The sequence below is a fragment of the Anser anser genome (genome assembly GCF_964211835.1).
Source record: "Anser anser genome assembly, chromosome: 9".
Classification (NCBI taxonomy): Eukaryota; Metazoa; Chordata; class Aves; order Anseriformes; family Anatidae; genus Anser; species Anser anser.
Genome location: NC_139729.1, coordinates 4576380 through 4598057, shown reverse-complemented (window position 1 = coordinate 4598057; position 21678 = coordinate 4576380). Strand labels below are relative to the sequence as shown.

At 42.4% G+C, this 21678-nt stretch overlaps 1 protein-coding gene across 14 annotated transcripts in view; it reads right to left on the bottom strand.

Annotated features, from left to right (window-relative positions):
• TFDP2 (transcription factor Dp-2) overlaps positions 1 to 19233 on the bottom strand; it is a 54161-nt gene extending 34928 nt beyond the window's left edge. Inside the window, exons 1-3 of one of the 14 annotated variants that reach the window (XM_083847890.1) lie at positions 18870 to 19233; positions 7764 to 7855; positions 2252 to 2318 (exon numbers count right to left, since the gene is read on the bottom strand). In XM_083847890.1, coding sequence (XP_083704016.1) covers positions 2252 to 2318; positions 7764 to 7811 — 115 coding nt within the window. In that variant the 5' untranslated portion in view covers positions 7812 to 7855; positions 18870 to 19233. Of the gene's footprint in view, positions 1 to 2251; positions 2319 to 7763; positions 7856 to 13563; positions 16670 to 16695; positions 17138 to 17292; positions 17514 to 18869 lie in introns of those variants that run through there. The other 13 variants (XM_083847894.1, XM_083847883.1, XM_083847889.1 and 10 more) reach the window with 13 other exon arrangements.
• Positions 19234 to 21678: the final 2445 nt, after the last annotated feature.

Below are 21678 nucleotides of genomic sequence, written 5' to 3'. Positions count from 1 at the left end.
GCCTGTTTAAGAACTAACTTGAACTAGCATCCTTAGTGGCTTTACCAGAAAGGTAAAACTCCACAAGGTACTCCACAAGTAGTTTGCCACATACAGAAGGATTTGGCCCAGCTGATGAGTACCTCTGCTGCTAGCTTTATTAGGTACTGCAGGTCTGCCTGCACCCAGCAGCATGTCAGCCCGTTAGCACTGAGCATAGCAGGAACTTCTCCCAGTGGGCACAACCCATGATAAAACACCAGAATGACACCTATACTCCACACACATACCTACTGATCTATCCCCAAGCCTAAGAACAGCAACCATCACCTCTTGTTCAGGACACGAGAGGAGGCATCCCTTTCTCATTCGGTAGCCCAATGGCAGGAGTATTCACTAAAGGATGACGAGAACCTGGGCCAATTTTTTCATTTCCCTGGAAGAATTAAGATCTCCTACAGGAAAAATTTTAATCACCCGTCTACCAGATGCTTCCAGGTAAAGAAATGAAGCATATTCAGCCCACCTTGCCATGGCAATAATTAAGAATCTACTGTGTCAAAGACCGTGGGTGAAAACAATTTTCAGAAAGGGGATCCCCAGAGTGCTGTGTGGACTACTCAAATGTTTCACCCGGGGACTGCCCTTGCAACAAGCATTCCCTGGCATTAGGCAAATGCTCTGGCCATCAGGCAACAGCCATCTTCACACGGATCCTGTCAGCATTCATTCCTAGCAGAGGAACCAAGCTCCACATGGAGATGCCCTAGCCAAAACAGCCTGTTGCCTATGTGGTAAGGCTTTTTTCACAAGTGTGGGAAAGTAAATCGTCTATTAAACAGGAATTTTTCACTAAACAAAAGTGAACAACACTCTGGGTTAGTGCTCACCTGAGGAATCTGACACTTCTGTGCATGCCTAGAAAGTAAAATCTAGTTTCCTTCAGAATTAGGCAGCAAGACTTGTTATAAGGATCACATATTTGGATGTATGTGCTTTAATTCTGCAGTCACCGCATTTAAAACATCCAAACTCTTTGTTAACATGGATTGCATTTAGATACACCTAACTCTGTGAACAGCCACAGCTGTGTATCTCAGTAGAGATGCCAGTGATTTGTAATTATACCTCAAGGTCAAATAAATAAATGCATGAAATGAAATAATCATTAGCACATAACATTTTGACAACGCTAAAGAACAGAGGTAAATATTACATCCGTCATCCCAGAAGCAAGATCTAATGCAGACTGGGAGCAGGAAGATAGAGAGTACTAAAACCAGTAATGTCTTATGCTTTATAAAGTTACTCAAGTCATTATTCTCTGGGCAAATCAGTTACTTGCCTCAGAAATTATTTGAAAATGTTGCACTTACTATTGTCTTTTTTCTCCTAGTATCATGACACAACAATCACAAAACAATGAAACAATAAGGGTAATTATCTTGCCAGTGCCCAATAAATTACTTCTCCAAGGCCTAACACCAGTCTGTAATGTTTTGTATAGTTTAGAAATATCGTAGCTCTAGAAATTTTCTGTTTAGATTCATTAATTTTTTTAGACTCTGAAGTCTGATGCATCTATAGTGTTGTGAAGAGCCAAAAATCATTCTTCCAGCTAGTATGTGCATTTCTTTATTGCAGTGCATAGCAGCAAACAGTATTTACTTCTAAAAGCTGATTGAAATGTTTCATAAATTCTAAATCCTTGACTTTACTAGTACTAGGAAGGAGTTGCGGTTGTGTTTTATTGGAATCCTATTGCTATTCTGACTGACAACACACTGGTCAGAAGTGATTCACCTAGAAATGCTGACATTAAATTGGATAGGACAAAGCATTATTATCTTAAATCGTCCACCACTTATAAAAGTACCACAAGGTATTACTAACTGTGAAAGCACACTTAACTTTCTCTCCCATTTGGGAAGATGACTGCAACAGCGTCTGAGAATTTTAGGGCAGGAAATCAGGAAATTCAGTACAATACTTGCAATCAAAAAAAGGAAACAGAAGGCTTGTTTACACTTTAATTGCTTTTACTACTAGCTCTATTCCCCCTCTAAAAACCTCAAAATCAGAAACACCTGGGGTCAGTAACACAGCATCTACCAGTGTGGATGCATGCAGGACATTGTAAACATTTAAATTCTGAGCCTTCCAAAACTGAACTAGTCATATGCTGTGAAATGAACAATAATTCTCAATTAGGTAACAGAAGAGAGAAATAATGTATGCTTCTCTACTATGTATACAAGTAGAATTCTCTTACCTTTTGTTGGACTCTGGTTCTGATCTATAAATCCTTTCAAGTCTCCATTTGTGGAAGTCACACCCACCTGAACAAAACATTTTTGAAGTCTTAAAATATGACAGACCTTTCTATGTTTTCCAGTATGCAACTAACAGTACAATGAAATTAATGGGTTCTGCATTTCTGAAACATCATTACCCTATGGCTGGTACAGCCTAAGAAGAGCAAGAGGTTTGAAGCAATGTTCCAAGACATTTACCGTATATATATGAAGACAAACTTCAATTTGAATTAAGTTCTTAACCAAAAAAAAACCCCTCACTATTCTCATACTGTACTATACGTGACTTAAGGAGGACATTTTGACTATTATGGTGTAGGTCAGTGTCCCGGAGCAGCTGTGACCAACACCACCACAGGAATCGGCCTAATGTCCTGCATTCCCAGTACTAGACACCATGGCACACCAGGCTGAGAGCCATGCCTACTGATGTCTTTAAAATACATTCCCAGGTCTTCACAGATAACCCGATTTACAGACAGGGTAAATTACTGGAGATGTGGAGAACATGAATCATATACACAATGGTACATCTCTGATTTTGGCACGTACACAGAGCACAGAAAGGCGGCGTTTGCATAGAAAAACACAAGATCACCATTCCTAGATAGGGAGGAGAAGGAAAGTCCCTCAGAGCCCAGTTAGGAAGGGATGGGCCCAGCAACAGCAAAGAACGATACAGCGTTCTGCAGTTTCAGAGCACTACGCCTGTAGCACCTTAGTAAGCTCTGCTCAACAAAGCGTTTTGTTTTGCTTCCAAGACGGAAGCTGCAGTAAGCACCGAGTGACTGTGCTCCTCTGGAACCTGCTCAGAATCAGAGCACAAGTCCTCCAGCAGGCAACTACACAAAATAATACAAAATCTTTAAGAATTGTTATAAAATTTGAGTGTTTCTCTAAATAACTGAACAAAGTGTTCAGGTATCCAAGTTAAGAAAAAACAATTATGCAATCAAGGATCAAACATTTGCCTTTTTTTAGAGATGTATGTAGTAAAAATATACACTAGGTTTGCTAGCAGAATTTTAATCATATCAAATCAGAGAATCATTTGATTGAAGACAAATTAAACAGCAGTAACATATCACTGACTTAAATTGCAGAAGAACAAAAAGTACCTACTAGAAGCACACAGTCACTCCATTCAGCCAGCGAGCTTGTACTGGGCAAGTAAGTTTTGAAGGGGAAAATCTGCCCCCAGCACTGTGCCAGACTTTTGAAGCATTATTAAGATTTTTCCACCACCAGGAGCAACATATGAACCTTATCTGTTGCTGCACTACCCTGACCATAAAATACTGCCTAAATTAGCTAAGCTACATACCTCTGTAAACAAAAAGCCATGCAGACACTCAATATAGATAATCAGCTTATATCAGAAGCTTTTTGTATTGGACCTGCTCTTTCCTGTCACACCCGTGCACAGTCGGACAACCAACTGCTTTAGTCGCTGCAGACTACACTGTCATCCGAAGTTGCTCTTAAAACAAAGCAAGCCTTTCTGGTTTTCCTCAGATTTCCCTTTCCCCCACTAGGTGGCAGCGGCAGGCAGGCAGCGAGCAGGGAGGGAAAGGAAGGGAAGCGGAGCAGCTGCCCGGGGCTGGGAGTGCTTCCACCCGGGCGTGGGCTGCTCTGCCACCTCGTGTGGGAAGGGGTCACGCTGCAAATGTGTTCTGCAGGAGATCCAAAACAGGCGTCGGAAAGTTTGGGAAACTCCACAACGAACAGCACTGGAGCGACATGAATTTCATGAGAGCTTAAATGGTAAGTGACAGATAAAAAGAGTGTTTCTCTTACAGGATTACCATAGCTAAACCCACAAAAAGAGCAAAGTTTGATGCGGTATTAGGATGCTGCAACAGAACAAGAACTTGACAGTATTTCCTTTTGATGTCACTAATGTCAATGCAGGTCATGTTGTTATCTGCACTTCTGTAACGTCCACAGATTTTGGGGATCTTTTAGTTTAATCACCTAAGTACCCATGTCCTGGCAAAAGGAAGAGATGTAATCTCTATTTCACATAAACTGCTTGAAAATTTCAGATGTAATCCAAAATGGATTTTAAGGAACGGGGAAAAAAAAAGTAGCTAGCTGCACTACAAGTAACCCATTCTTACTCAGACCCTATTTAAAGAATTAAGGCTACAGGCTTAGCTTACGTAGGTATGCATCATTTATTACGTTTTGTATGGTCCACATGATACTTCTGCTTTGTAACTCTGCCTCAGAGTGTCTGGACTACTGTGTATGGCAGGGGCAGGATTCTTGTTTTTGTCTATCTGCAGCAAGATGAATTCAACCATGATGCAAGATGAAGACAACAAAGGACAGAGCAAAATCTTGGATGGGGCAAACTTTCACTAGTTGCCCTTGTAACTCACCAGCCTTCTCCACTGGCTGACATACTGCTCAGTTATCCAGTTTCTCCCTGCAACCCTTCCCTTTCCATACAAGAAATTCATTATCCCATCAACCTGAAACATTTTCATTCTCTCTGACCTAGAATTATTCTAGATAATAGCATGCAGAAGTTGTTCGTTGTTGCTTTCTTATACCTGTAAGCCCTGACAGACTGATTTGTAGACATACTGTTGTAATAGCACATACTGAAACACCTCAGGACCTAAGAAAGGCGCTCTCAACATAATATTTGCATGGAATATTACTTCAGAACAGCTACTGTTCTTTACTTTGTTTTTAAGGAATTCCCTTTCTAAAACAGGTGTTAAGGCTTGTTTAAGACCCTCTTAACCAACTTCAGCAGCTAAATTATTCTAATTTTCCTTCACATCAACATGTGAAAGGACAACTCTTACAGCCATGTTAACTGACCTCATCACTGACAGGACAACCACCCTCTGAGAAGCAGTGACAAACAACTTTACAAGCACATTTATATTAGACAATCAGATTAGACAATCAAAATTAACAGTTCTTATTCAAATGATCTGTATGAGGCACGTTATTTATTTTGCCCTGAAAATAAGTTTACCATGAGTATTTGCTGTTTTTTTCCCCATTTCTCAATACTGTTTCGGTGCCTTCTTACCCTAAGTACAAAACGGGTACGAAAAAGGCACATTATGACATAAGAAAAGAATAAAATAACCCATTGCAACAAGGCAACTTAAATAGCATATGGGTACAATGCATACTGTAAGCATGTAAACATCTCATCTCTGAGAATTCATGACTTTTACTCAACATTTTGTTATTCGCAGGTGTTTTGGTTGGGATTCTTTTCTGGAAAAAGTCAAATTGTCCATTAGATATGTTACATATTAGATATATTAAATATCAAATTGTCTGTAAATTATAGATATTAGATACATTAGATATCAAATTATCCATAAGATATGTTCCACAAGCATACTATGAGTGTTCTGCATTTCATGAGCCCACTGCTCGGTGATAATTCTCCCATGACACAACAAAAAGTTTAGCAAGGAAAAACAGCAATGAGGAATGTTATGAATGCATGTCCAAATTCCACTACTTTTGAGTTCTCTGTCCTTGATGCTTCAACAGAAAGAAAAATGATGGAGATACATCTGCAGAGAAGCTCTGTCCAAAAAGTATGTTTCACCTTAACCTCTGCAGATCGGTAAAGCATTACAGACAGCATAACAGACAGATACCAACCTTACATTCAAAACATGTTTCAGGCTGCAGAAACCCAGAGATACATTGCTAAACCCTGCAGCTCTACACGTTCAGAAGTGTTCCTGGGCCTTCTAGCAGCAATAGAACACTCTTGGGCTAACACTCTTGGCCTGAGTGTGTAGTTCTGAGTAAATCTGGTTATGAAATCCTGTAAAAATGCTACAAATAAGAACAGAAAGCATATAATCACCCTTGTTTTCACACTATTGTTTTGCAAATCCTTTGAATGGGTATATCTTAAAAATATGAAAACTAAGTTCTACTTCCATCTGCACCACAGCAACTGATTTTTTAAATTAAATAAATCCATAAACAGTACAGTAGCTAAATAACTATGTATGCATAGTTTAATGTGGAAAATTTCATAGCATGCATACGAATAAAATACTTTCTCTATAAAGTAACCATAGCCTTGCCTTAAAGTAACTAACAACAAAAACATCTATCTATATTCAGCACAAGAGTATGTTGCCCAGGCTAGATGTCAAATGTCCGTCCTTGGAGGTTTCCAAACCCGAAGCCCTGAGCAGCCCTGGACAAAGCCCCAAGCAACTGGGCTCTGAACACAAGCGTCCAGGAGCATTAATCAGGGTGCTGGAGCAAAGCGCTCCTGAGACCCCTTCCAATGTATCTAACTATACTGCAGAACACTACGGATTATATTGGCGTTGGTATTCATCCTCGGACTGCACTGAAGAAAATATCAAACCGACAAATGATTTAGATTTGTGTAGCTAATCCACATACGTCAGATGAATTATCTATTTACACTACAGCTAAATATGACCCATGAAGTAAGTCATAGCGTTTTGCATATATACATCAATTTATTTTCTAACTCTGTCAGCTTGAATCAAACAGTTAAACATAAGACATCTGAAAGCTTTCCCTGGAACTACACACCAAATAAAACTATTAATAAGCCAACAGATAAGAAACCTTCCAAGACTCGAGAATTAATTTAACCAAGCTATGCCCACAGCATCAACCTAACTAAATACGTACAAAAACTCAAGCAGTTTCTGAAGGACTGAATGGAGAGCCATCCTAGGGCTATCTGCACTTTTATTCTGGGGTACCTACATCTTTAGTCATGTTGCTTCCTAAACCCATTCAGATTTAATTAAGTCAGAGGATGCTTTTCCAAAGGCAACCAACAGGTAAATTGCCGAGGACTCAAAGCAATATTCACTCATTGACCACCAAGCTTAATCAAAACTGTTCTGTATACAAATTGTGTACCTCAAGAAGCACAGCTATTCAGGCAGAAAACTAAGGTCAGGCTGTTACCCATTTTATTAGCTTCCTCAGAACCGGGGGTAGGGAAGTCAAAGACAGAGCCTCAGGACACTACTCTACAATCTGGTTAACGTGGCAGATGAACACACAGGAAGGCCCCGAGTCTTCTTGAAACCAGGAGTGTACAGCCACGAGCACAGAAATGTGTCGTATTTCTGCTCTTTCTAGTTTTGAGACTCAGATTCAGTAGAAGGATTTTACTCTGGTGCTTCAACAAAATGAGAAGCTCTCTGGTAAGTTTGGAGCGATGTTAGTGGAAACAACAGCATAAAGCATTGCCTTGATTATCAACCTGACCTGTAGCTGATTAAACTCTATATCCTTAAAGAGCCTCCAACTCATTTAATTGACACTGCAGAAGATGCTGGGACATGTGTGTGTAGTACACAAAAATCTTGTCCATTCAAAGACGCAAACACAAAGACCGTCAAATTCTGAAAGCCGGAAGTGACCGGTAGCATGTTAATATAAAAGGTAATACATGGTATAGACTCATAAACTTACATTTTTTGCCGTCATGTCAGAGTATTGCTTTATATTCTGTAAAACCATAAGATATCCCTTTTCATCTTCACGTAATCTTTAAAATGAACATCCTGTAAGAAAGTAAAACATCTGAGTTAAAATACATTTTCAACTAGCTCTCTATCTGAAACTCTGCTTCTCCCAAGGATAGTAGATTTTTACGTGTTTTTTTTTCTTTTTAGTATCACCACAACAGTTAGGTTCTGCACAGATACTAGAAATTTACATTGCCTGAAATAGTCAGAGATGTAATCTTATATACAGAGCTCCAAATATATTAATGTGCTGGCAGAGCTTGTCATACCATTACTAAAGTCTCATAATTAAAGCCATGCAATCATTTACATCTAATGCAGACTGACCCTAAAAACTAGAAGTGAATTAATTCCCTCCACTGCGTCTTTAACCTCCAGAGAATGCTTCTAATTCCATTTGCTGCAGATGTTCAAAGATCTTGATAAGAAGTAGGAAATAATACAAAATGTACCCACACAGCAAACATTTAGTATTTTTTGGAAACGTCTAAAAAAAACATGTTCCAGTTCAAACTCACTTTTTAAAATACGTATTTTCAGGCTTTTATATTGTCCTTATATAAGAAGGTTAATACTGTAATTAGAATTAGAATATTAGTGTTCCAGGAAAAGATAAACATTCTACTAAACTGAAGAATACTTAAAGTGACTTCTTTTTAAATCAAAGATTCCAGAAGTCTTACAGAAAACTGAAGAAAAGTTACAAATCAATGCTGGCAGCAAAAAACATTTTAAAGACAGAATTAACTTGACAAAATGCTTAAGTACTTTGAAAGTACTTTACAAGTACTACTTGATGTTAATAATTGGACTACAAAAGTCATCTGAATTGCACTTAGATGCATGAGGGAGAGATGTTCACACTTTCAAGAGTGGAATCGATTCAGAAAAATCTTTTAGAAGATGCCTAAACTAGTTACTATCTATGAGTCACAACCATTTACAGCAGAAATCACCAACTGCAAAAGCAGGTGCAATTTATGCTGTTTCCTCTGTGAGTCTTCACCTCCCTTCTAAGGAAGTACCCAACCAGTTTCAGCAGTGTACATTGCTCGTGAGGGACTCTACCAGCGCTGCGCTCACGATTTTGATTAATCCAGAAGAATACTAAATTCTGTGACTTTTCTGTAGATTTCTTGGTGCATTCAGACATTGTATCCCTTCAACTGTTACTAGGGTTAGTGGAAAATATTCTATTCAACTTGGAGGTGTTCTCCATTTGCTGTTGCAGGAGTTGTATCCATCTCCCCTAGGTCTTGGCCTCCCTGCAGCCGTGACCAAGCAGCCGTTCAGCACACGAACACCACACTGAAACCTGAAAAGTTGCCACAAAAAGGCCATAAAGCAACAGTGGTCATGGCAAGGAGCAAACACTTGACACCCTGCACCACACCTGAAAATGAGGATCCGCGTGCTACTTCTTTCTCTGCCTTCCTCCTCCTTCCACACACACTTTCCAAATATGTCATCTGGAGCCCTGGCCAAAATTTATGTAGCTTACCCTATCTGTCTTGCTTTAAGAGGCTTTACAAGTAATGTACTCACATAAAGCGTAGATAAGAACACAACTGCTAAGCAGTTTTAAACTGCTGACAGATAAGCAAAATAGTTCCATCTCTGACAGGTTATTTGCCACTAGGCTTAGTGATCCAGAAGGCATCATCATAAACTGTTACCGTCTCTGCCACAACGCTCTTCAGCCTGCACAAACAGTCGGTGTTCTTCCAGCTTTATGAACACACTTTGTCAAGCTCAAGAAGCCAGACTTTGCGACCCCACCATCTGCCATGACCTCTCGTCAGGCTCAGACAAAAGAACCCATACAGATGGCCTCAGAATGGAGATTCTCCTCAGTCCCCATCACTGTCTGACAGCCTGCACTGCACTGATACAGAAACATAAACCTCTGCCTTTTTGTCCTTTAACTAGTTGCTACTGAAATGAGGCTGCCTAAAGGCAGGTTTAGAGCCCAAGGCACATGGCACAGAGGCTGCTTTATTTGAACTAAGGTTCTCCCTTTGTAACCTAAGCCTTGGCTTATAACCCACTCCCCTAATTTTGCCTTTTGGTCAAATGCAGAGCACAGTGAGCAAAGTGAACTGTGTAACTTTGTAAAGTTTGAGCTGTGATTTCTTCCACAACTTTATGAAAACCTAGATAATCAAGCTCAAGTTACCACAAAACAGTGCAAGAATGGTTACCTGTACATATTCCTCCTTACAAGTTAAAAGGCAGATTTACTCTGAAGTTGCAGTAACAACAAAGCAGAATGCACTAATGCACTAGCTCCAAGCTACGTCACTCCAAAGCTGATTTCAGAGAAGAGCGGTGACAGAGAGATTCCTTACTAAGCAGCACAGGCTTCATGTTAAACAACTAATTTATGCACAGCATCCACACAGAGCAGACCACCTGTCACACATATGTTGCCTCGTATCTCCGCTTTCAGAGCAGTAAAGTTTCAAAACTACAAAGTACTGGTCCCAAATCCACCTGCTCCCAGAACTGTGTCACCTTCTTGTTCCTGAAAAATGTTTCAGTATCCAATTCCTTTTTGAAGCAATTGAGGTCAGGAAGAACTGATTTTAGTGAAAAAATCTGTATGTACTCATCAGAATAATTTCTTGGTACTCCGAGAAACAGAAAAACAGGTCTGTTACCAAGTTTCTGAACTTCAAATTAATGATTTTGCACATCTCTAGAAAGATTTCATTGATTTGTTGACAAACTTTTTTTTCCCCGAGTCATCTTCAGATGACATAGTCTCAGTTTTATCCTTTATGTATATGCACAAGGAATAAACTTGGCCCACAGACTGGAAAAAAAAAACAGGGATACCCATGTCACAGAATCACCAAATGGCCATACAACATCCAGTTTGTCACTTACTGAACTCCAAAAACCCAACTAAAGGGTGTGTATTCAGCACGTCACATACCTAATCTTGATGTTGGAAATAATATTAAAAAAGGAAGAAGCTCTTAGGAAACATGCAAAAGGAACACCCGCTATGATGTGCATGATGAAGATCTTACAGGAACTACAACTTTTTTTTTCTTCAGCATTTACTGTGAGCAAAGTAAAAGTATGCCTTCAGGAAAGCCCTAGCCGATAACAGACAAGGTGATTAGAGACTGAACAAAGCAAATCTAAGAGACCTGACTGTAAAATGGTACTGGAGTTTTTAACAAAATAAAATACCTTGAGAAGAGGAGGGAGTTTAAAAGCATCAAGCCCATGTAGAGCTCTGAAGGCTGAAAGGCACACGAAGCACAAACACTGCTTTATCTTCTTTCTACAAATTATGGCTGTTAGTGAAACCAAACGTGGTTTCATTATTGCGTGCAGTACTGAAAAAGAAACTATTTAGGACTGGATAATTCTGAAGCACTCAAGGTTTAATCATTTTTTATATGACTTAAAAGACTGCAACCTATGAAGCCAAAGTACAAAAGTACTTTGATTTCACTACTACATTCCACGAAAATGAAATGAACTCAACTGCTTTAAGCCAAGACACACAAGGAAGATACAGTTGCATGTGAACCTATTTGAAAGCAAACATCTCATCCTGTGCTTTGGGGTAACCAGCTAACATCAGAGAAATCAGAAGGAAAGAAACCAAGTAAATACCCATACCGACCAGTTTCTCCTCAGCTGCTGTGATGGCGCAAAATGCCAGTGTGCTGTCAGAACAACCAGCGGGGCACCTCCTGACAGCAGCACCGAAGTTACACAACAAACAGCTGACATTCAGTGTGGTTTGTCAGGAGGGTGCCGGGGAAGTGTCCCTCTAAGACCTCATGCAGCACATACTGAGGCAGCAAATGAATCAGATCCCTTTCAGCATTGACTTGATCCCAAACAATGCATCCCCATTACTGCTACGACTGGCTCAATTTGCTGTCACTGTTGCAGGCATTACAACACAACGAGCAAAAGCTGTCAATGGAGGCCACAAGATGTCTGGAACAGCACGGTGACCTGCGATGAAAATAGGTCTGAGTGGATGCACAAGGGACAACGCCACACAGCACAGGGGTAAAGTCCAAAGCTGTAATAAAACTCTCCCAGCTGACGGTGCCCAACGTCTACAAGCACTTGGCTGCCATGCATTACAGTCAGTGCTGTGCCCAAAGTGCTGCTGCTGGTCCAGCCCTGGCGGTGCAGAGCGGCCTGATGCCATGCCTGCCTTAGACCCAAATCCCATCGGCCTGCAACTGGCTATCCCTTCCCTCAAGGCACAGAGTTTCTTAGACAGGCTCTCAGACATACCCAGCACCATGCGAGTAGCAATGCTAAACTACACGTTGCAGCACTCAGGGCTTGTTTCAAAATCGTTGAGGTGAAGCACGTCCCTTATTGCTCAAATAATGAGGAGGTTACATTAAATGTGGAATGATTTCCATATACTTAAACCTAGTCTGAGGCTGTTTTTAATTCCCCAAACCAGCTTACTGTCATTCAAGATAAAGTATGTAGGGTTTGACATCAGAAGAGCGGGTAACATTCATGCACCACTTAATAGATGACTTAACTTTTTTTTTTTTTTTTGATTTAGAGACGACTTACTTCTATCAGCACTGACATGCACCGATACATTTCAAAGCAACAGAAATTTAGCAGCAGTTCCGTTAAGTAGCCAACCTGTTCTGTAAGCTTATCTTTTGATCTCTAGGTAGCCTTCTAGCCCAAGTATTTTCCCATAGCCGACTGCAATACAGGGCACAACGTTTGGGCTTCTACTGGTTCAGTACAAAGAGGCAGGTAAAACCTTCTGCCAGTTAAGAGCATACTATATTTTCAAGACCATATTTTTTTTCTCTTCCGATGTTCGTTTTAGCAATGGGATGACATTTGGAAAACAAAATTGAGTGATCTATAAGAATGACTGAAAAATACCTCGGTAAGCCAGTCTTTGTGCATTGCCAGTAAATACATCAGCTTCTCTTTCAATTAAATTCAGCTGACAGGAGCATCTTTTGCACTACTGAGGTTTCAAACAAGCTTCTTACCACCACCAGTGTACATGCTGTATGATACTTCAGAGAATGCTCTGGATATTGCCTTGTAATAAGCTTTGAGATTTTAGAATTTCCAGAGTTATCAGTACATTGGCAAGCACATGGCACAGGGTAACTGCCCTGTTGAGATACGCTTCTTTCCATACCCTGCAGCTGGAAGGATCTTCATGTCCAATGAACTGAAGATAATTTTACATTTACAGTTAATTAAAGATCACCAAGTTATATAGGGATAATGAACTCGATGATGGGGAGAAACTTAATGACTCTTTCCCGTGTTTTTCTTATAACTTACTAGGAGCTTTGCTCCTGTGTAAAGCTATTATTAACTCTCTTCTTGCCTGGACTGAAGATTATGACAGTATTCACCAAAGGGGAAAAGTTAAAAAAATTTGGTAGAAAGGCAAAAGAGGAAAAAGTTTTTTTTTCCAGTGATGCACAAACTTTCAAATCTTGATTACAGCATACAAAACTACCCAAAGGGTGCAGCTCCCTGCAACAAGCTGTGCTGACATAAGATCCTGCCACTATCACTGCTAAAAGGGCTTTCCCACTTCTTCCTGTTTCGTAGTTCCCCACTCCTTCCCCACACTGCACACTCTCAACAACTCCCATTTTTACCTGACCCCTTGCTGAGCCAGTTTAGCTCCTAATAGTTTCAGACTAGCAACCACGGGTAGGAAGGGGGCAGAAGGAAGCTCTCTGTATGCCACGACTCACCAACACACCAGATGACCACCTAGGCCTGCGCACAAGACAGCACCAACCTTCAGCTGAGCAAGCTGTCTGAGTAGTTCCCTCTGCTTGGGCACCATGTCGTGATTCAGCCTCTGAAAAAAGCATTTATGGCATACTTCAAATTTACTGCTGGGTTGAAGTGTAACAAAAGGTTGGATATGTTTTGCTCGCATGAAGACTAATCCATGCTTTTGGGGAGTTCACTGGAATGCATGCTTGCTTTGAAAATGTATTAGGAAGTGGCGGGATGTTTTGTCTTCAGATCGTAGCTTTCCCAATTTCTTACGCAGCAAGGAGGAGCAAGAATATTTGCTTATGAGAGACAACAGAAGCCTGCCCTATTATACAGAATGGATACACAGCCTGAATTTTACCAGTTTTACATATGAAGTAACTGATTTTTAAAAAATGTTTAAAGGTATTCACAATCGTAAGCTGGATTCTAACTGAAGCTTGCAACAGTTGGATTGCACATTTCAGAGAAAAGAAATAGATTTCTCAAGTTTCTCAAACTCAAGTTTATAATGAAGGGAGAAGTTCTCTCTTTCCTTACAACGTATGGAGAACCCCTCACTAAGGGTTTTTGATTTCACTTTGGGGACATAAGCTCACTTTTGATTGTAGTTCCTAATCTTACTCTCAACTACTGGTCATGTCACCACTGTAATTTCTATTATAGGTCAATTAGAGTTATTCTGGTAAATATAACTCCTGCTCACACAGGAAAGGTTTAATACATGGATGACCGCTGCAGTTCACATGTGACTTTTAACACATTAGTGCACTGGCATTCACAAGCATTAATGAGCAAACACTGATACATCTGTTTGCTTTTAAGGCTTTAATTTCCACACAAAACACTACAACAGCTGCTACCAGGTTGAAGAATTCACTTACACAACCTCACCTGTAGCAACCTGCCAATTGCATTTTGAACATACATTTTTCTTGATTTTTTTCCACTTACATCTTGGGCTGAAATTCCCAATAACAAACCAGTGAACGAAAGAGGTCACTGACCCAGAACACACTTGCCAACTCCTGCCACTGGGAAAGGGATGAGTTCCTCCCAAAGCAGCCTTCCTGTGTCCCTGCCAAGGAGTCACCTGACAGCGGTCAGTAAGGGACTCTGTTGAATGGGAGGCTGTAAGACAGAACCAAATCATTTTCTCATCCGACCCAAACGGAGACCAACCTGCCAGCAGCAAGAACCCGACTTTCCAAACAGAGGAGCATGCCCTAACTTTCCCTAACAAGGGAAAAAAATACGCAGCAGGACCAAAACTACATTCACAAATGGACTTCAGCCTACAGAAGAGAACAAAAACTTCATGTTAGGGACACATTCTCTTTTGGGAAAGAACCAGCTATCTAGGAATAGGAGAAGCATAACCTCAGCTACCACCCTTCCTTCCCTTTATTGGAAACTATCATTCCACACAGGAAACAAGACAAAGCAGCAAAAAGGTTCCTTTAATGAGACCACTAGTGTAAGCTAACTTATTACTGCTTCACCTTCTTGCAAAAGAGCTACTGTCTGTAAACCAAGAAACGGGTGTGGGGAAGTGAATCTCATCCTAACAGTGGCTGCTACAAAGCACTCACCAAGAGTCCAACCAGGAAGTTGTTATAAAACTGTCACTGCCCACTACACCTGCACCTTCTCACAGTATTTCCTAGCATCACTGGCACATGCCTGGCTTTTCAGATCCCACAACAGGCAGTTATATCATCAGCTTTTAGGTAATGTGCACACTATTTGCATACCAACACATGTGGATTGCCAAACACCTAAAATGTTACTGATTCCAATGGCTTCTTGGTTTTGCACACAGGAACTCCCCACATGTATTTCCTTGCACCAGACTGCGCAAAAAAGAGTTTATTTTTCCTATTTTAAGATTTGGTGTTGATCATTAATAGTTTTGTCCTATGAAAGTAATTAGAAAGGCAACTGAGAAATCCTGAATCATTACACCAAGAAGTATGCAGACAAAGCAAACACTGTATGAAATTGCTGCTTATTGAAGACAATTCTAAGAACACTTTTTAAGGTAGCACATCAGAAGAAACGCAGTTCTAAGAACTGAATTAGACTAGTTGTAACTACAGAACCCATCCTCCGTTCTGATCCACGTGAGGATGCAGAAGTTTAAGTATTAATATCTACACAGTATGGGCTGCAACTTCCCTCCCCTAGCCCTATCCAGTCGTTATTCTTCTATTGCTTTTAGAGACTTGCACTAGGCCTTCCTCTAGGCATGGTGAAGAGAACTGCTCACTTGAACTGAATAACGTTACACGCTCCTGCAGGGAACAGAAGACTAGAATTCCAATTCCTACTTTTCACCAAACCTGTAACAGCACTTTTAGCCAAACCCAACGCAAGATGCTAAAACATAAGGCCATATCTTTACTTTGAGGTTGCTCCAACTGTCCCTCAAGCAGTTCCAGACGCCCAAGAGTCTCCTACGATAGCGTCCAGCAGATAAAAGAGTAGGAAATAAGGAACTCTCCCGAAGTACCAAAATCCTCTGCACAGCAGCACTATTTTGCTTAGCCAAATTGTTTGGCCTGTCCCTTTTATGCTGGACAGCTGGTCTCTGGGTGCTGTGCTCTGAAAGCAGTACTGTATCACTCTGAAAAGTGAGCTTGCCCATCAGAACCCTCTAGAGCAATAAAGAGGATTCCACCCAGGGGCATATACTTTGTCTAACGTTAACTGCATCAATGCAGCATGGGTCAAACGGTTTCTTTCTGCTCTTTGTGTCAAATCAGTGATTTCTGAGCAAGCAAGAACTGCTTAGGAGAAAGCCCAACAATTTGACAGGGAAATGCGATCAGTATTAAATTCACCCATGAGGTAACTTGCTAACATTTAAATTTTCCATCTTTTCCTTAGTACAGAACCACATCCTTTTTAGAAATAAATAAATAAATATCTATATTAAATATAAAAATAAATCCCTTGGCTGTTAAAATACTGGTGAAGAGGCATGATAGTAATTGAACTAGTTTCCAAACCATAAGAGGCGACCAAACGATCACTTTCCTTTCCCTTTTACTTTTACACAGCATACCTGTTAATCTACACGAATCCAAACAGTCCCCTACCTGTGTCAGACCACGATCTGACAGGGAAAACGCCAACCAAAGCCCCTGCAGGGCAGGGCCCCCCGAGGCCCCGGCACGGGCTCTCCCCGCGGCTCAGCCCAGGGCTGACCCCGGGGCTGTGCGCTCTCCCGCAGGTACGGTTCCTCCCCGCCCCAGGCAGTTCGCCTGGGAGCGCTCCCCCATTGTCTGCAGGCCCGCTCTGACAGGCCGCCCTCACGGCCGGGCCCCCCGCGGCCGCCGAGCCCCTCGCCGAGGAGAAGCGGGACAGGCCTCCCGCTGCCGGCCCCCAGCCAGCCCCCGGTGCCCGCAGGCCCCGGCGGCGGCGGGGAGGAAGGGGAGGGGACGCGGCGGCGCGAGCCGGGCCTAGGCGGCGGCGCTGAGGCGCCGGGAGGGCGGCGGGTCCCTCAGCAGGCCGGGCCGGGCCGGGCCGGGCCGAGCCCTCCGCCGCGCCCCGCCCGCTGCCGCCTCAGGGCCGCGCGCGAGGAGGCCCCGTGGGCGGGCGCGAGCCCCTGCGCGTGGCGGCCCCGCCGCTCCCCCCCCTCCCCTCCCGGCCCCTCGCGTCCCGCCCCCGCCCCCCCGCGCCCGGCCCCCACTCGCCGCCTGGCGCCGCCGCCGCGCCGCGCTCTACCCGGCTGCTTCTTCTCCCCCGCACAAGCTTGGCGGCGTCTGGTGAGCGGCCGCTCTCATTGGCCGCCGCCCCGCGTGAGGTCGGGCGGCCGCCGCCCGCCATTGGCCGCACCTGGTGTGTGTACACACGGCGGCCGCCAATCCGCAGCGAGGCGGGGGGAGGCGGGCGGGGCCTCCCTCTCCGCGCAGGGCCGGGGTCTGGCCCCCTCACGGGGCAGTAAAGCACCACCCGGGGGGGGCTGGCTGGAAAAGGGAGCTCTGAAACTACAGCCCAGGGGGAGAGAGGGCACAGGTGCAAGGGGACTGCGGGCCGGTGACTGTTCACACCTGGGACCTAAGCAGATGCCCAGGAAGGTGCTGAGGGGGTGGGTTCAGTTCCTTTTCAGTCTCTCTAGAATTCTTCCGCCACCGGTAACAAGACCTTTATCAACACGGGCAGCGGCGCAGGACACCTGCAGTAACGGCGCTAAAATAGGCTCTTTAAGCCCCCTTTCGTGGTTATAACCACAGCAGCTAACACCAAGGCAGCCGAAGCACGCCCTGAGGGAGGCAGAAGGCAGGCACTGCCTTAGAACAGCGAGGAAGCAAACCGGGGGGCTAGTTTATTGCACTATTCAGTACCTGACCTGTGCTGAACAAATAACTGAAACTCAATAGACACATACTTCAAATACCTCTTTTCAGTTCATTTCGTTTACTTTCCTGCAAGAAGCCCCTATGAACTGCAGGTAGGTACTGGAGGTGGTGACAAACGTGAAAAACAGGCTTTTAACCACTAAGGAAAGGAGAAAGAAGGAAGGCCGCTGTTGTAGCTTGCATTGGCTTTTAACAACCTGCAGAATGAGATGTCTCTATGTAGACACACATTATTGAGTTGGAAGCTGCTGAAACAACAATCTGTTTGAAAGAGACTGAGCACACTGTGTGTGTAAGATTCTAAACCAACACATTCTTTCATAATTTACACAAAACCCAAACTCAATCCCAGAATGAGGTTTACATTGAAAACCATGTTGGATTGGTTTCTTAGACATGCAGGGGCACGCGTTTGGCAACTTCTGACAGTAAAACCTGCGCTGCAGCAGTTGTGATGTTGCTCTCGTGAAATGGTCAGTGGTCTTGCCCTTCGGGCTAGTCATACCCTTTTCAGATCATCCCCGCCCCTCACAACATGGTATTTTCCACTGTTTGCTAGTGTCATTTCTTTCTTGGCAGCCCATAACCCTTGCTGTGATCACCTACACTCACCCAAAACACCCCCACATCCCCAGTTTTTCTCCTGATGAGCTGGTTGAACTTGCCCTCTCTTCCTGTAAAACCTTAAACTAAAATGCTGCCCAGCTTCCGGGTCAGAACACCACCACGCTCCCTGAACCAACCCGCAGCACCGACATATCTGTTTGAAGAGGGAACAACAACTTGGTCTGTACTTTTTGGATCAGAACAGTGAGCAAAAAAAAAAAACAAAAAAACACACAACCACCACCACCAACAAAACAAGAACAGCATATTCCCTGCCCCACTGATTGGCAAGAAATGGTTCTTACCTTTTTCCACAAGACTGCTGTTCAAATGGCAATTCTCTGAGCTGTTCCCTGATCCTGAATATAGCGGGACTAGTTGAAAGATCTTGCTACAGAAGCCATAACAAAGAGCAGCTAGCAGACTGAAATGGCAACTCTTTTTTTTAATTCTCCTTTGCTTGACAGTGGAGAAAGTATAAATGCTCTCGCTGAAAACAGGAATGAGTGACTGAATTAATGTTTCATAAAATTAGTTGCTACAAGAGAGAAGAAAACACTGCTTAAAGAAAGTACTCAAAAACCTTGGCAAAGCTCATTACATTGAGATTTTAAACATAGCTGACTTTTCTTAGTTTTGTATGAAAATTCATACTATGTCTGCTCAAAACAGTATTTTCAACTATTTGAAGATTGTTCTCTCTTCCCTTTCTACTTGCATAATTAATCCAATAGCTCTGAGAATCCGCCAACATTAGAGGGGTATTTCATGCCGTGTAGTCCCACATATCAGGAGTTGGACTCGATCCTCGTGGGTCTGTTCCAGCGTGGGATATTCTACAATTGTAATAAATGATGGGATTATATATCATCATGAATGATACTTTCATTCCAGTTTGGCCAGCCTACCTACCATCAGCACCATGCGCATCTGTGAAGGCAGATATCATTAACACATCTCTCAACTCAATTCCTGATCTTCACAGGACTGATGAGGTGCATCACTGCCCAATCCTAAGTAAAACATTTGCAGTCTCAATATGGTGCATCTCTTAAAATGATAAAATTAAAAATTAGCCATATTTTTATTTTCTTGTATTTTTACATTTACTATCAAACTTAGCTGGTAGCAAGTGTAAAATTGCATATTCTTTTCAAACTGATAAATACCACCACCCCCCCCAGGCAAAATCTGAAGTGAAAATGAAAGGGCAGACATAAAAATCTGTCATATTTTAAACAAAAGTTGGTATGAATGAGTTTAGACAGTGCTCTCAGTGCCCTTCTATGTGACAATACTAACAAAACCTGTGACAGCAAAGTGCTGGTAAAAGTTTGCCTAACCACTTAAAGCCCATTTCAAACTCACTATTGATCAACAGGTACCACTTTAAAATATCAGTACATTAAAAAATTCCTGAGAAGATATATATATATATATATAAAAAAACCAGATAAACAAAAGATGCTTAGTGATCAGTGACCGAAGTTCTTCAAGATGTGGTGTCTATTAGCCTGTTCAGACTTTGGGCAGCTACGCATCACACGCTGTAGCAGATGCTACAATCTCCAAAGGCAGCTCCATCACTGTCCAGAGAAGAGGACTATATAATACCTAGGGTCATCTTCTATCTTTCTAGCTGTGCTATGGCCAGGATGAAAACCACCACCAGGAAAAGGTGCAGTGCAAGGCACACAGATAACTGTTTTCAGGGGAATGGTTTGAACAGAATCAGATTCAGTTCCCGTTAGATCTCTGTTTGGGAACAAAGCCCAGCAAAAACACAAAACTACAACAATGAACAGAAGTCAAGGAGATTTCATCAAGAGGGTAGTATGTAGACATTATTCTTTAGGCAGACACTGATAAAACTAAACTCCTTCAGTGAGAACAAAGGACAGAATAACTACAACTAAGGCCACAATCTTCTGCTAAAAATGCCAGACTGAAGTTCTTGTCTGTTTGGTTCTAGTAGAACCTTCTTGCCAGTAACCAGTAACGAGCATTTTCTTTAGCAGTGAGGTTGAGATCACACAAATTCAGAAGCTGAACATGGGTGCAGAAGCACAGCAAGTGTTCCACATATTCTATAACTACAGGTTCTTGCCTTACAGCAGAAAGAGCAGCAGAGGGAACCGCATCAACAGACTTTTATATTTGAGCTTTGGCATCTGGATATCTACGTGTTATTGGCCAAAAAGAAAAATTCCAGGTACCTAAAGAGGAACCGAACACATAGACTGCATAGGTCTGCCACATTAGTAGGAACCAGCAAACAGACCTCTAATTCTGGACTTCAGGTTGGGATTCCCATCAAAGTAGGTTCAGGAATGATAGTTGGTCTCAATAAAGATGACCTTTACCCACTTGATCTAGATCTGCTCTACATAAGTAGGAAATTATGAGCTGCATCATCCAGAGAGGCTGTAGTAACTACAGGAACCATTAGGTCACCTCACTAAAGATCTGGGTAGTGGGAAGGACTCCCTGGACAGCCTTTTGGTAATCGTCAAGTGGATACAGGCTGGGCCAACAACATGGAGCTCACAGTAAAGCTCAGTTTAGTAGTGCCTTAGCTGAGGAAAGAAGTGCTTGTAAGCAGAATTATCTTACCTTCAATAACCATAGCCTGCATACCCTCAGAATCCATAATTAGAATAAATGCAAATCTCTTCAAGGAGATGAAGACAACTTGTGTATGTGTTCCCAAGACTGCAGGCTGCATGATGGGTTGTCATGTTGATCCATGGCCTCTATCAACTTCAAGGATATCCAGATGAAAAAAAAAAAGGAGGGGGCAGAAGCACCAAGATGTAGCCCAGGTTGAAAGACAGAAAATAACAGAAAGATAAGGAAGAAAACAAAAGGTAAGTTAAGCTAATGGTGACAGGTGAGATCTAGCTTGAAGAAGGATGCAGCTAGAGTAGGTACACCAACTCATGGTAGATGACTGAAAACCTTAGGAAATGGGGTATGATTTGACCCATCTATGTTTCAGCACAAGAAAAAGTGAGTGTCAGTTCTTCGTTCTCTTTTCAATGGTTTAATCTATAAGCATCTTTTGTCTCCAGTTTCTGTGGACTACAATCACCCACAGCTTGAACTGGCTATTAT